The 13,119-nt window shown below is 46.9% G+C and overlaps 1 protein-coding gene across 1 annotated transcript in view; it reads left to right on the forward strand.

Moving 5' to 3' along the window:
- Positions 1 to 12,126, forward strand: part of ankrd24 (ankyrin repeat domain 24) — a 151,693-nt gene extending 139,567 nt beyond the window's left edge. Inside the window, exons 18-20 of the mRNA XM_086004969.1 lie at positions 2,960 to 3,124; positions 9,806 to 9,871; positions 11,744 to 12,126. Of these exons, the coding sequence (XP_085861095.1) occupies positions 2,960 to 3,124; positions 9,806 to 9,871; positions 11,744 to 11,821 (309 nt within the window). The 3' untranslated portion in view covers positions 11,822 to 12,126. The remainder of the gene's footprint in view (positions 1 to 2,959; positions 3,125 to 9,805; positions 9,872 to 11,743) is intronic.
- The last annotated feature ends 993 nt before the right edge of the window (positions 12,127 to 13,119 follow it).

Raw genomic sequence — 13,119 nt, forward strand, 5'->3', positions numbered from 1 at the left:
AAATCACTCCTTCCACTGAACATGTGCAATCCACCCAATCGTGAACCCACCGCATTGATTTAATCTCCTACCTAAAGATACCAGTAAATCTCAAAGCTATGCAGAGTTTCCTTACTGGGAGCTACACTATAACCTGCTGTTTGGGACCCTTTCCCCAAACCACTTTGCCTCACTCACTCTCTTCCTTCCTTCAAAAGCCTCCTAAAAACCTAACTCTTTGATTGACTGTGATTCCCTCCATCTATTAATGTTTCCCATCTCCTGTGCGGTACCCTCCATTGTAAAGTGCTGTGAGATCATTTCCTATATGAAGCAGCTAAGTGCAATTCTTGTTGTAGTCGAGGTATTTATAATCATTGTTAATCTAGCTGAGATAAATGCCAGTTTGGCTTAGTGCTAGCATTTTCACCTCTGAGTTGGAAGGTTGTGGGTTCTAGCCTTGCTCCTGACTTGAGCCCATGATCTAGGCTGATACTCAGGGAGTGATGTACTGTTGGAGATAGTGTCTTTTAGATGATATGTTAAACTGAAGTCCCTTCTGTCTGTTCAGATGGATGTTAAAGATCCCACAGCACTATTTGAAGAAGAGTAGGGGAGTTCTCTCAGTGTTCCAGCCAACAAGATCACAAAATAATTCAGGCTGAGGATGGTCATTCGGCCCATCTTAATGCATCCACCCAGAACAACCCTAAACTACCCCACGTGCAGCATTGCAGCATCTAATTGTTCCTTAAATGATTCCTGCATTTATTTGCTCCACCACTGCTCGGGAGTCCATTCCAAGTGTTGATCACTCGGTGTGAAGAACAACCTCCTCCTGCTAGCAGTCCCAAAGTTACCTTTAACTAGTTTGAATCGATATCCCCTTGTCCTATTCCCACAGCTTAATTTAAAGTAATATTGTGGAATCCATACCATCTTACTAACTTACCTCTGGGTGGAGACCCCTGGCAATTAACCCAAGGCTTCTTTCAAAATAAACAGGGTCATCTTAACACCTTGGGCAGGATTTTCATTGGGCCGTGGAAGCGGGATTGGAGGCGTGTGGGGAGTTAAAATCTCAAAATCGGGGGGCACGAACCCATCCCGCCCCCAACCCGCCTCCATGCCAGTTTCAAAGGAGGCGGGTACCCAACCCGCGCTGGGACCCGCCTCCCCGAGGCTGGAAGAGGATTATTGCCAATTAACTGCCTGTTAACAGGTAGTTAACAAGCAGTTTTTAGCCTAATCCCTATTTTTATTGGTGAAGTGTGGGATTCCCGATGGCTTCAAACCGTGCCAAGTTAGCGAGGCAGGCCGTCGGGATGAAGGGCTTGGAGGGGTCGAGATGTCCAGTGTTCAGGTGAGTGATGGGTGCATGAGTGCAGAGGTAAGTGTGTTTGGTGTGTGTAAAGTGTTTAAAGAAGTTCTACTTACCTTTACAGCCTTCCTTCCTTCAGGTCTCGGGAGTCCCTCATCTCACCGGCACAGAAAGCAGAATGACTGTGATCTGTCAAAATTTGCAGCATTCAGCTTTCTGTTTCGGAGAGATCTCTAAATCATCCTGAAAGGAAGGAATTAACTTAGAGTACAGATTGTCAGTGTTTGATAGCTTCAAACAGCTGTCAAACGCTGATATTTCACCTGTCAAAATCTCTTGACAGATGAAATGTCAATCTGTGACGTCACCTGTTGCCGGGTGGCCCTTAATTGGCCTGCTGAGCCTGCTGGGTGGGCTCAACAAGGTCAATCAAGTGATAATCGCGTGGGTTGGCCACAACTCGATGAAGGCGGGACTACAACCCCGAAAGTTGTAGTCCCGCCTCCTACACACCTCCTCAATGAAAATCCAGCCCATTGTCTCATCTGAAGATACTCCACATTCCACAGGCCGGCCCATCTGACTTTAATGTACATCTTTCCCCCACCTATCCCCAGCACCAGCTTCCTGCAGAAGAGGGGCGTTTTAATCATTTGTGAATTCAATTTAACTTAAAAGTAAGAATTCAATATAAAACATACCCAGGGCCTCCGTAGCAAAATAGTCAAACATCCCGAAACACAACTGCCAATTTATAGGGTAAAATCAAAGGACACCTGTATCCAACTGGGGAAAGCTCTTAACCACATACAATTCTGGGATGAGAGCGGGCAGCTAACTTTGCATTTAACTCATTGCAACTGCTTCGCTCGTTGAATGTACAAAATCACAGGATACTCTAAAACTAACTGTGCATACTTCAGCGCCAGTTTGCTTGCATTGCTCCATGAATGGCGAATTGAGACAGAAGGAGTCTAGACAGACTTAATTTCTGAGCACATTTTAATTGCAAGACCATTAGTGTTGATCAAATTGCTCTCAATTACCTTCTGCTTAGCTATCAGTCAATGGATTGGTGCATTAAGAATTATTTCCTTCTGGACAGTTACATTCAAGTGTGTTTGTCAATCGCCCTCTGACCCCATCCTCCCGAGATCAAAGGGTAGGGGTGGGAAAGGCAGGTTTATAAGAACATAAGACGTAGGAGCAGGAGTAGGTCATTCGGCCCCTCGAGCCTGCTCTGCCATTCAATAAGATCTGATCTTGGCCTCAACTCCACTTCTCTGCCACTCCCCATAACCCTTCACTCCCTTACCTTTCAAAAATCTGTCTATCTCCACCTTAAATATATTCAATGACCCAGCCTCCACAGCTCTCGGGGAAGAGAATTCCAAAGATTCACGACCCTCTGAGAGAAGAAATTCCTCCTCATTTCCGATTTAAAAGGGTGCCCCCTTATTCTGAAACTATTCCCCCTAGTTCTAGATTCCTCCACGAGGGGAAACATCCTCTCTGCATCTACCCTGTCAAGCCCCTTCAGAATCTTATATGTTTCAATAAGATCCCAAATGGAGTCCCTGCTCTCCATGTTGGTATCTTCTTATTGTATCCAGAATGTTTCTTGCTGCTAGTTTCCTGTTGTAATTCTTTTTTTTGTAGATAACCGAACTATCCAAAGAGGTGTTTAAACTGAAGGAGGCTTTGAACAGTCTGTCGGAGCGGTCTAACACTGCAGCACTCCCTCCCAAACCAGCCTCCCAGCCCAACCAGCAGCATGCAGAATCCACGCAGAGGCAGATCAGGTTGCTACAGCAGCAGCTAGCTGTAAGTAGGACATTCTGCCGCAGCGGGGGATTGGTAGGAGGATAACCTAGGCATCGGAATTGCTAGACTGAGAAAAGACCACAGTTCATCGAGCTGGTCTTCTACCATCCTGGTAGTTGCGTGAGACGATAATGGAGTTGTTAACATAGGAACAGGAGGAGGCCATTCGGCCCCACAAGGCTGTTCTGCCATTCAATTAGATATGGCTGATCTGCACCTCAATCCCATTTAATCGACGTTGCCCCTTATCCCTTGACACTCTTACCCAACAGAAATCTATCGATCTCAGTCATGAAAATTTACCCTTTGTGTGAAGAAGTGCTTCCTGATTTCACTCCTGAATGGCCTGGCTCTAAATTTTGTTGCCGAATCATCGCTATCAATCTCTATCACATGAGGTGAGTGTAAAGTCTGTGGGTTGTTTAGTTAATTAATACACAGACTCCAAGAGTAAATTAAAACAGGACTTTATTATTCGAAGGTCAGGGCGAATCTGCCCAATAACTCCTGGCACAACCCTTATATACTGGTGTGGTCACCATCGGTATTACCGTATACAGAAGCCAAACAAAGTAGTGCCACACCTAAAATAGTTCTCTTAAAGGTGAACGGTTACATACAATAGTTCTCTTAAAGGTAGACGGGTACATACACTACAATCCTCCCTTTTTAGCTTACAACATACTTATTCCCCATTAAACATAACATATAATCAACTTCATGTAAAACAATTCACAGATATAGTCTCTGCGGGAAACAGTTCACAGATTCAGTCTCTGTGGGAACAGTTCACAGATTCAGTCTCTGGTCTTGACTCGGTCCGAACAACATCTCTGTGGTGTAGCCGGTTCACATTTCTAGCATGACTCATCCAATAGTCTTTCCCTTGGCTTAACAGCTTGAACTTCCGTCCTGCTGAACCAGCAGTGCTGACTTTTACAAACAGCTGGACTGCCTTGGTAATTTTTCCTACTTTCCAACTGATTTGGCCCCCTTCGTGGGGCCCACGTGCATGATCTGATAGAAGTGATAATGATTTAGATGGTTATCGTCTTCTGCTTCGTCTTTTTCTTTTTTGCTTCTTGGAGACTCTCGGGGCTCCCTTATCCGCTGCCAGCTGTAGCGCCACCATCTCCCTATGTTCCTTAGACTTTAAGTGCTTCATCCTGATTTCTGCACTTTGGGAGTTTTCATCACAAGCTGGGCAGACCAAGTCATCGTAATATTCCGTGTCACTCAACAGGTCATGGTAATATTCGGTGTCGTCCTGAGCTAGTCTAGCGAGAGGGCCTGCTACTTCTTCCGTACCCAACTGGACGTTAGCCGACTGTTGTTCCCTCCCTAGACATCTTTCCTGAAGAGACTTCTTCATGCGTTCATATTCATCCCGCTCTTCCTGGGTTTCCTGCAAATCCTTCACTAATGACCTCGTTTGTGATTTCAATACTTCCCCTTCCCTCGGGGATTGATTGATCAGGCTATTCAATCCTTCTACTGGAGCAGCTGTTTCAACATTCTGCTGTTCACATTGACGTGATTCAGCATACTTTTGGCATCCCTGTAAAATCTGTGTTGCAACCTCAGCTATTTCCATAACTTTTGAGAGCTCCGAACTCCTTCCCTTTGAAGATTGAAGCTCGTGTTCAGATTGTTCCCATTGTAGAGTCTTGTCCTTCAGCATATGAAGGAGTTGGCTGACCGTTAACTCTTCCACGGGAACACTGTGGGTCAGAGTCTTCTCCATTTCATCCACCTTTTTCCTCCAATGCTTTCACCTTCTTTTCCTCTTGTACTTTGGCTTCCAGCGCTCGGAGAAGTTGCGCCTTGATGCTCTCTAGCTCATGTTCAGAGGCCATGCTTACAGTCTCTGTGTTTCTTACAGTTCCCTTTTCTTCCACTGAACGGATTCCCAGTTGAATCTGTTCTTCAAGTTGTTGAATCTCGGTCATTGCCGCCCCATATTTGTCTTGGGTTTCCTTTAATATTTTTATGAGTTCTTGTACATCTTGTCTTTCATGTTCTGCCATGTCTTTCACCTCTAATTTCTCATCTATGGATGGAACTTCTACCGATGAGTCTGTCTTGGCCTTGAGCTCATCAAGAATTTCCTGCAGCCTTTGGACTTCTTGCTCATGTTCAACCTTCAGTTGCTCATATGCTTCCACTGAAACTAGCTTTTCGGAGGTTGCCGAGTTAACCCCTTCCAGAATTGTGGCCTGGGCCTGTTCATACTGTTCCTTCAACTTCTCACACTCTGCTTGTAAGGAGTCGTAGAGAAGAACTGGAATAAAATCCTGGCTTCCTGAAGATTCCTCTTCATTTGCTTCTTCCTGCAAATATTCTAACTCCTGAACAGCATAAGGGAGATGTGATCGGTAATTGGTCACGATGGCTCTATGGTCGCTCTCTGCTTGAGCTAGCTGCTTCTGTTGTCTTTCCAGATTCTCCCATTCGGTGTCATAGAACTTTTTCATTGTTTTCATCTCTTGTACGAGACGGTAACTCAATTGTTCTAATTGTTGTCGTAATTTGAAATAAGTTTGAGTCCGAGCTCAGTGTTCTTCCGTCATGGATATGTCCGTAACTTGAAGAGGCTCAGAATTTTCTGTCAAACTAGGTTGTCGTTGTTCGGTGGAGTTCTGCTCTGAAACTTTGTTCTTCTCTGGAGCATAAGCCTTTATGCATGCCTTCGTTTTTCCAACCTTCGTCGGCAAGTCCATTTCAGCCTTGTCTTTCATATTTGGGTTGGTCTTATCGTCATCCGTTTCAGAATCTGAGCTGATTGTCTGCACCGAGTCCTCACTCGTTATGGCTTTTAGATAGTGCCATTCCATGTCTATTTTCTTGATCCACTCCCGTCCTAGAAGTGGTGGTCCTCCCTCATGTAGTACGTATAAGTTCATTCTTGGGTGTTCTTTACCCCTATCTCTCACTTTGACTCTTATCTTTCCCATGGGGTATACTTTATGCCCCGTGTATGTCTGCAATACGAACTTGGTATCTCTTAAGGGTATATGTGAGAATAGCCGGTGGTAATCCCTTCGATTTATGACTGATAGAGCTGATCCAGTGTCCAACTCCATTTTCACTTGGATTCCAGCTATTTTTAGCATGACCCAGATAGTTTGTAGGTCAGCTTCCTTACTCACATTGTGAATTCTCAGACTACCCAGCTCCTGGCCGTTTGGGTCTGAGTCTGAATTCTGTTCATCTGAACTCTTCTCAGCCACCTTGTGTACCTTGTTGTACTTTTCCTGTGATGGCTTCCTTTGGTTGTTGGTCCTTTGGTTGTTGGTCTTCTTCCCTGACCGGCATACCTTAGCTATGTGACCCAGTTTGCCACATTTCCTACATTCCTGGCATCTTAAACCAGCATTGGTTCTGGTCGTGTGTTGTCTTCCCACAACGATAGCATTTTGTTGTTGTCGAGGTAATTTGATCCACACTTAGTGCTGCTGTCTTTAGCTGCATTTCCGCAGTTCCCTTCGCTGCGGCTTCGTGCGATGCTGCAATAAGGACAGCCCTGTCAAGTGTAAGGTCGTTCTCTTCGAGTAGTCGCTTTTGCGTTCCTTCCTTTGCCAACCCGCACACGAACTTGTCTCGCAATGCCTCTGTCAGATTCCCTCCAAACTGGCAGTATTTCGCTAGTCTACGCAGTTCGACCAAGTATTCTGCGTTGCTTTCGTCTTTCCGTTGCGTTCTCGCATAGAATTTGAATCGTTCCGCCAACATCAACGGTGTGGGGTTCAAGTGATCCTTCAGAACAGCCACAATATCATCGAAAGTCTGATCCGCCGGTTTAGCTGGTGATAGTAGATGCTTCAAGAGCCCGTATGTCTTCGCGCCCATCGAGTTTAGCAAGGTTATAGCTTTGTCATCTTCTTCTATTTTATTGGCCTCACAATAGATCTCGATGCGTTCCACGTATGTGGCCCAGTCTTCTACCTCGGCATTAAAATCGTTGATGTTACCACGCTTAGGCATCTTCCTCTCTTTCTGATAACACCCCGAATTATCTCTTTAACTTATTTTTTTTTCTCTCTAAGATGGCGGTTTTCCCGCGAAAATGGCGGTTTCCCGCGCTTACCTTCTCTCCCCGCCCACTTCAATGGCTGTTTCCCGCTTCTGTCTTCTTCCCCGCCTAATGGCGGCTTCCCGCGTTTCTTCCCTAGCGGGAGGGGTACACTTTCCCCTATAGGCGATGGCCGCTGGCTTTCAGATTCACAGCCTGCGCGTCGGCTTCAGTGCTTTCCCTTTTCTCGGCAAGGCAACCGGCGCTGGGTACACCCCGTTGACGGAGAACAGGTTCAGCCGCTGGGCTGGCTCTCGCTCAGTTCCCCTTGCTCGGGCTCGGTCTCTCTCCCGCTCTCTCGGCTCTACCGGCGCTGGGTACACCCCGTTGACGGAGAACAGTTTCAGCCGCTGGACTGGCTCTCGCGCAGTCTCCCTTGGTCGGCTCTGCCTCTCCCGCTCGCTCGGCTCCCAAACGCCTCTCCCAGCCGTCTCGCAGTCCGGTGCTTCCCTCCCCGGCTGCGGCTGAGTTTTTATATCTTCCCGCGCCTACGCTCCCAGTCGCAGCGCTTCGTGGCTTCGGTCGCTGCCCGGCCTTTTTCGCCGGTCACGGTCTAGCTGTCTCATGACGCCGTTGCGTCTCCAGCCTGTCTGTACCGCGGCTTCCTTGCTCCACGCTGCCCCAGCCTCAGCGCCTCTGGGCCCGACTTCTGTCCGGCTCCTTTCCCCCTCGACCGTGGTCGAGTGCACCGCCCTTATCCTCCGGTTATTCTTTTTACTTTTCCCTTACTCACAGTCACCGTGGCCGCCTTGCTTCTCGTGCTGATGGGCTCACTCCTCCCCGTGGCAGAAGGGACAGTCAGTGCCTGTTGCTGATGGAAGTCTTTGTCTCTGAATTCTTCCTCCTTTCCAGCTCTGCAGACTCGAGTTTTCTCCCAGCAGAATGACGAGGGCGGTTGCCTCTTCTCGACGCTCGTTAACTGCTTCGGAATTATTGTTGCCGCAGGGTACGATCGGACTCGTCGCCACTGTAAAGTCTGTGGGTTGTTTAGTTAATTAATACACAGACTCCAAGAGTAACTTAAAACAGGACTTTACTATTCGAAGGTCAGGGCGAATCTGCCCAATAACTCCTGGCACAACACTTATATACTGGTGTGGTCACCGTCGGTATTACCGTATACAGAAGCCAAACAAAGTAGTGCCACACCTAAAATAGTTCTCTTAAAGGTGAACGGTTACATACAATAGTTCTCTTAAAGGTAGACGGGTACATACACTACAGTGAGGATATCCCAGTGGTGGAGAGCTTTGGGAACCACAGGTCCAAAGTCACCTGTTGCTCCCAAACATGCTTCACTCACCACACGTCACATCTCAAATTACTCATATACTGTATCCCAAAATATTATTTTCTGAAAGAAAACTATCTAACTTGCATTTGAATGAATCAACACTCTCTGCCTCCTCCATCTCCCCAGGGAGCTTGCTCCATTGATTGACCACTCGCTCACAGCAGGGCCACTTGTCTGCTGGACAGAACTGTGGAATGCAATCTCCAATACAATGGTAATGTTCCGGGAATCCTCTGTGATTTATTCAGTCACTATAAACCAATCACCCTGACACCAGTGACTAATTAGTAAAGAAAGGAATTTATCAAACCCAGCTTCCCCAGTCTCGTCACATAACTGAAGTTCCTCATCCCGGCTACCATTCCAGTAAATTTGCTCTGCATCCTCTCCAAGACCTTTACATCCTTCCTAATGTGGTGTGCCCAGAATTAGACATAAGGCTACCATTTGTGGAGTGTGTGCCAAGTGGCATGGGAGAGGTGAAGTAAGAGATGTGGGGGCATTTTTTGGGGGGAAGGGGGGCGGGGGGGTGTGGTGTTCAAGTGGAAAGAGGGGTTTTAGGGTTGTGCATGTAATTGCTGTGAAGGGAGCTGGGTTATTTAGCAGAGTGCAGTGTGAAGGGTTGGTTGTGAAAGTGTTGCTTTAAGCGGGTGAAGAGTATTCTGATTCCGAGGGTGGGCAAGAGAGTGTCTAATATGTTACCTTACCAGCCCTGCTGAGGACATTGAACTTTTACTGCACTGTTCTTCAGGTGAAGGAGTTGGCACTCAGTGCCAGTGCCTCCTCCCTCCAGGTGGCATGAGCTACATTTCTGGGATGCCCCCACACCCAGGAGGCTCTGCTTCCTGCCTTCGAATTCCTCGAGGAGGGTTTGGAGGATCCCAATCAGTGAAATTCTGCTTTCTTCTTCTGTGGTTCAGTGCCCTGACCTATATAATAAAAATGTCACTAAGACATACAGTGAAATTATTAGAGCATGAAGTGAAAGAGCTAATCGCTGATTCTCTCCTACCTGGATGTCCCCCAGTCTGTTACTGAAGATTGCAGGTTGAACTGTGCTATTAAAGGCTGCACAGGAGTTTCCAGTTCTGCTACTTAGGCCCATTTTACACTAATGACTGCACCAATGGGAAAGCAAATCAACAGACCCAGGAAACTTGCGTGCAACTCTCTCTACTGGCCACTGGTGGGCGCGTTTTTCTTTTACAAGGGCAGCAATGGCTTAACTCACTTTGAGGAAATTCTCGGCCAATTTGTCACAAAATGTCATTGTTTGGAAATGCTCCAGTAAAACTGGGTCTTTTGTTCTTGACAGCAAGCAGAGAGCGACCATAGAGCCATTGTGACCATTTACCGATCACATCTCCTTTATGCTGTTCAGGTAAGGAGCTCAGTGTGGAGATCACACGTCTGACAGGGTTGATTCACCACAGTTGGATCCAGAGGATGGGTTGTTTGAAAATTAGCACCAAAGACATTTACAATGGCAAGATTGATTTTATTAGGAGTTACTCTTCTGTTTCGAGAGATGTACTCTCCACCGAGGACACACACCCTCCATTTCCACCTATTTTGTTGGCTCATTCTCCCCCACCCCCCGCCCCATCCTGAGGCTTTGACTCTCTGACAGGTCAGGTGATGGCCTGCTTCTGGTCCACCACCAAGAAAGCTCTTTGCCCATTGCCAGCAGGCAAGTGACAATGGCCCGGTGGAGATTCCCTATCCCATTTTCTCTCCTCTCTGGCGATGTGTCCAAAAGTTGGAGAGATTGTACCAAAGACCAACGAATGTCTTATGGCTTAATGGACGCTCCAGCAATCCTGCAGCTCAGAAAGTAAAAGAACTGGGAATGCTGCAGTTTGGGGATTTTACAAAAGGAAAATGCTAGAAATAGGCAGCAGGTCTGTCAACATCCACAAACAAAAGGCAGGTTAACATTTTTGGATAGTTAACCTGCTGCTAGCAAGGGCAGGGTTGCCAACTCTGGTTGGGCATATTCCTGGACGTTACATCACATGACCTCCCTCCGCCCAGTCAAACTGCCTCCTTTTCCATCGCCACTATTTTTATGAATAAATGAAAGCGTTCAAAAAAAAAGAATGAGAAGATCGCACAATTTTTGTTTAATGCTCCTATGATTTTTCTCCCGGTTGTTGCTTTCAGCAGTGTCTAGCTTTAATTCCTGGGGACTCCAGGAGGGTTGGTGACCCAATGCAAGGGAGATTTCCAAGTGGCAGGGAGTTCCTCAAAAAGTGGCGGCAGAATGTGCATGCTGGCGTTGGCACTCTGAGTGTAGCTGTTGTACGACACAGAACATCGAAGGATCTGCAGCGACCCTTGCGTCGTTGGCATAAGCACCAGCAACACGTGGTGCTGCCCCAGCCATAATCTGGAAATGGATTGGCAACCCTCAGTGCTGGAGAGGATGAGCTCCCCAACATGCTGGAGACCAATCTCACCACTGGTCTGCCTGGCTTTGCTTGCACTGAGTCAAGAGCAGCAGATGGGGTTATCTCAGCCACTTGCACTGTCACTGGTAAAAGAAGAAAAGAAAGAACTTGTATTTCTATAGCACCTTTCCTGACCTCAATATTCCAAAGTGCTTTCCAGCCAATGAAGTACTTTTGAAGCGTAGTCACTGCAGCCAATTGATACACAGCAAGGCCCCACAAACAGCAATGCGATAATGGCCAGATAATCTGATTTATTGATGTTGGTTGAGGGATAAATATTGGCCAGGACACTGGGGAGAACTCCCCTGCTCTTCTATGAAATAGTGCCATAGGATCTTTTGCTTCTACCTGAGAGAGCAGACGGGGTTTCGGTTTAACGTCTCATCCAAAAGACGGCATCTCTGACAGTGCATCACTCCCTCAGTACTGAAGCGGAGTGTCAGCCTAGATTTTGTGCTCAAGTCTCTAGAGTGGGACTGAAACCCACTACCTGCTGACTCAGAGGTGAGAGTGCTGCCAACTGAGGCATGGTAAGAAGGCACGGGCTTGGTAATGCACTGAAGTTACTGGGAGTGAGCCAAACTTTTTGTTTGTGTGCGTGAGATCCTGTAGTTTTGAAGTTGTGCGTGTGCGAATAAGAGGAAATCCTGGAGCTAAGAGGGAGACAACTCCATGACTAATAACTCTGCTAATTTGCAGCTTATAATGTAACTCAAAAGTTTGAAACTTGGCATATGAAAGGAATTGAGGTGATTCTTATCACTGGTTAAAAGAGCTGATTTGTTGTGTCCCTTTTGCAGGGTCGAATGGATGAAGATGTCCAAAATGTCTTACTTCAGATCTTAAAAATGCACAAACATCACGAGCAGACAATGTGACACTTTTTAAGATGACAACAATAGTATTTTAATGATAATGAGCTAGTTATCGCCCCCAACGACAAGGTTCAAATTATCTAGTACATTTTTTCTTTCCCCTTTTACCTCTTTCAAGATGTTAAAGAAGCAGTTCAACTTTAAGAGAAACAGAGACATAGCCTGTGTGGTGTTGCACTTATTTTATCGAATGGATAAGGTGTGAAAATGAAACCGGTATGGTGGATAAGTCAGCTGGTGTTGCAGGCCTACACTGAATGTACCGGTATGGACTCCGAACCAATAAAGTGGAAATATTTAAACGACAACCAATTTATCTTGCTCTTTTTGAGACACTTGAAGCTTCTGCATCCAAAAGTCAGGGGCCCCGAATTTCCCTGGGGTCTGTGTCAGCGATCTGGTATCCGAGGGAGAGGGAGAGGGCTGGTGGGTCTGGGAAATCAGGCGGAACCCACAAACACGGAAGATGGACACCGGGGAATTCCCTGATTTGGGGGGGGTGTGTGGGGGTTGGAGGTGGGGGAGGAAGTTGCATACATAGAATTAACATAGAACATACAGCACAGAAACAGGCCATTCGGCCCATCCTTGGTCCAAACATGGACAAAGGAGTTGAATTCCAGAGGTGAGGTGAGAGCGACTGCCGTTAACATCAAAGCAGCATTTGACCGAGTGTGGCAGCAAGGAGCCCTAGTAAAACTGAAGTCAGTGGGAATCGGGGGGAAAATGCTCGACTGGCTGGAATCATTCCTAGCACAAAGGAAGATGGTTGTGGTGGTTGAAGGTCAATCATCACAACCCCAGGACATTACTGCAGGAGTTCCTCAGGTCAGTGTCCTAGGCCCTACCATCTTCAGCTGCTTCATCAATGACAATCCCTCCAAATGAAGGTCAGAAATGGGGATGTTCACTGATGACTCCTCAGATAATGAAGCAGTCCATGCCCGCGTGCAACAAGACCCGGATGATGTTCAGGCTTGGGCTGATAAGTGGCAGGTAACATTCACGCCACAGAAGTGCCAGGCAATGACTACCTCCAACAAGCGAGAGTCTAAACAATGCCCCTTGACATTCAACAGCATTACCATCGCTGAATCCCCCACCATCAACATCCTGGGGGTCACCATTGACCAGAAACTTAACTGGACCAGCCACATAAATACATTGGCAACAAGAGCAGGTCAGAGGCTAGGTATTCTATGGCGAGTGTCTCACCTCCTGACTCCCCAAAGACATTCCACCATCTACAAGGCACAAGTCAGGAGTGTGATGAAATACCCTCCACTTGCTTGGATGAGTGC

The sequence above is a fragment of the Somniosus microcephalus genome, chromosome 13 (genome assembly GCF_052327205.1).
Source record: "Somniosus microcephalus isolate GS21.2 chromosome 13, FLI_Smic_1.0, whole genome shotgun sequence".
NCBI lineage: Eukaryota > Metazoa > Chordata > Chondrichthyes > Squaliformes > Somniosidae > Somniosus > Somniosus microcephalus.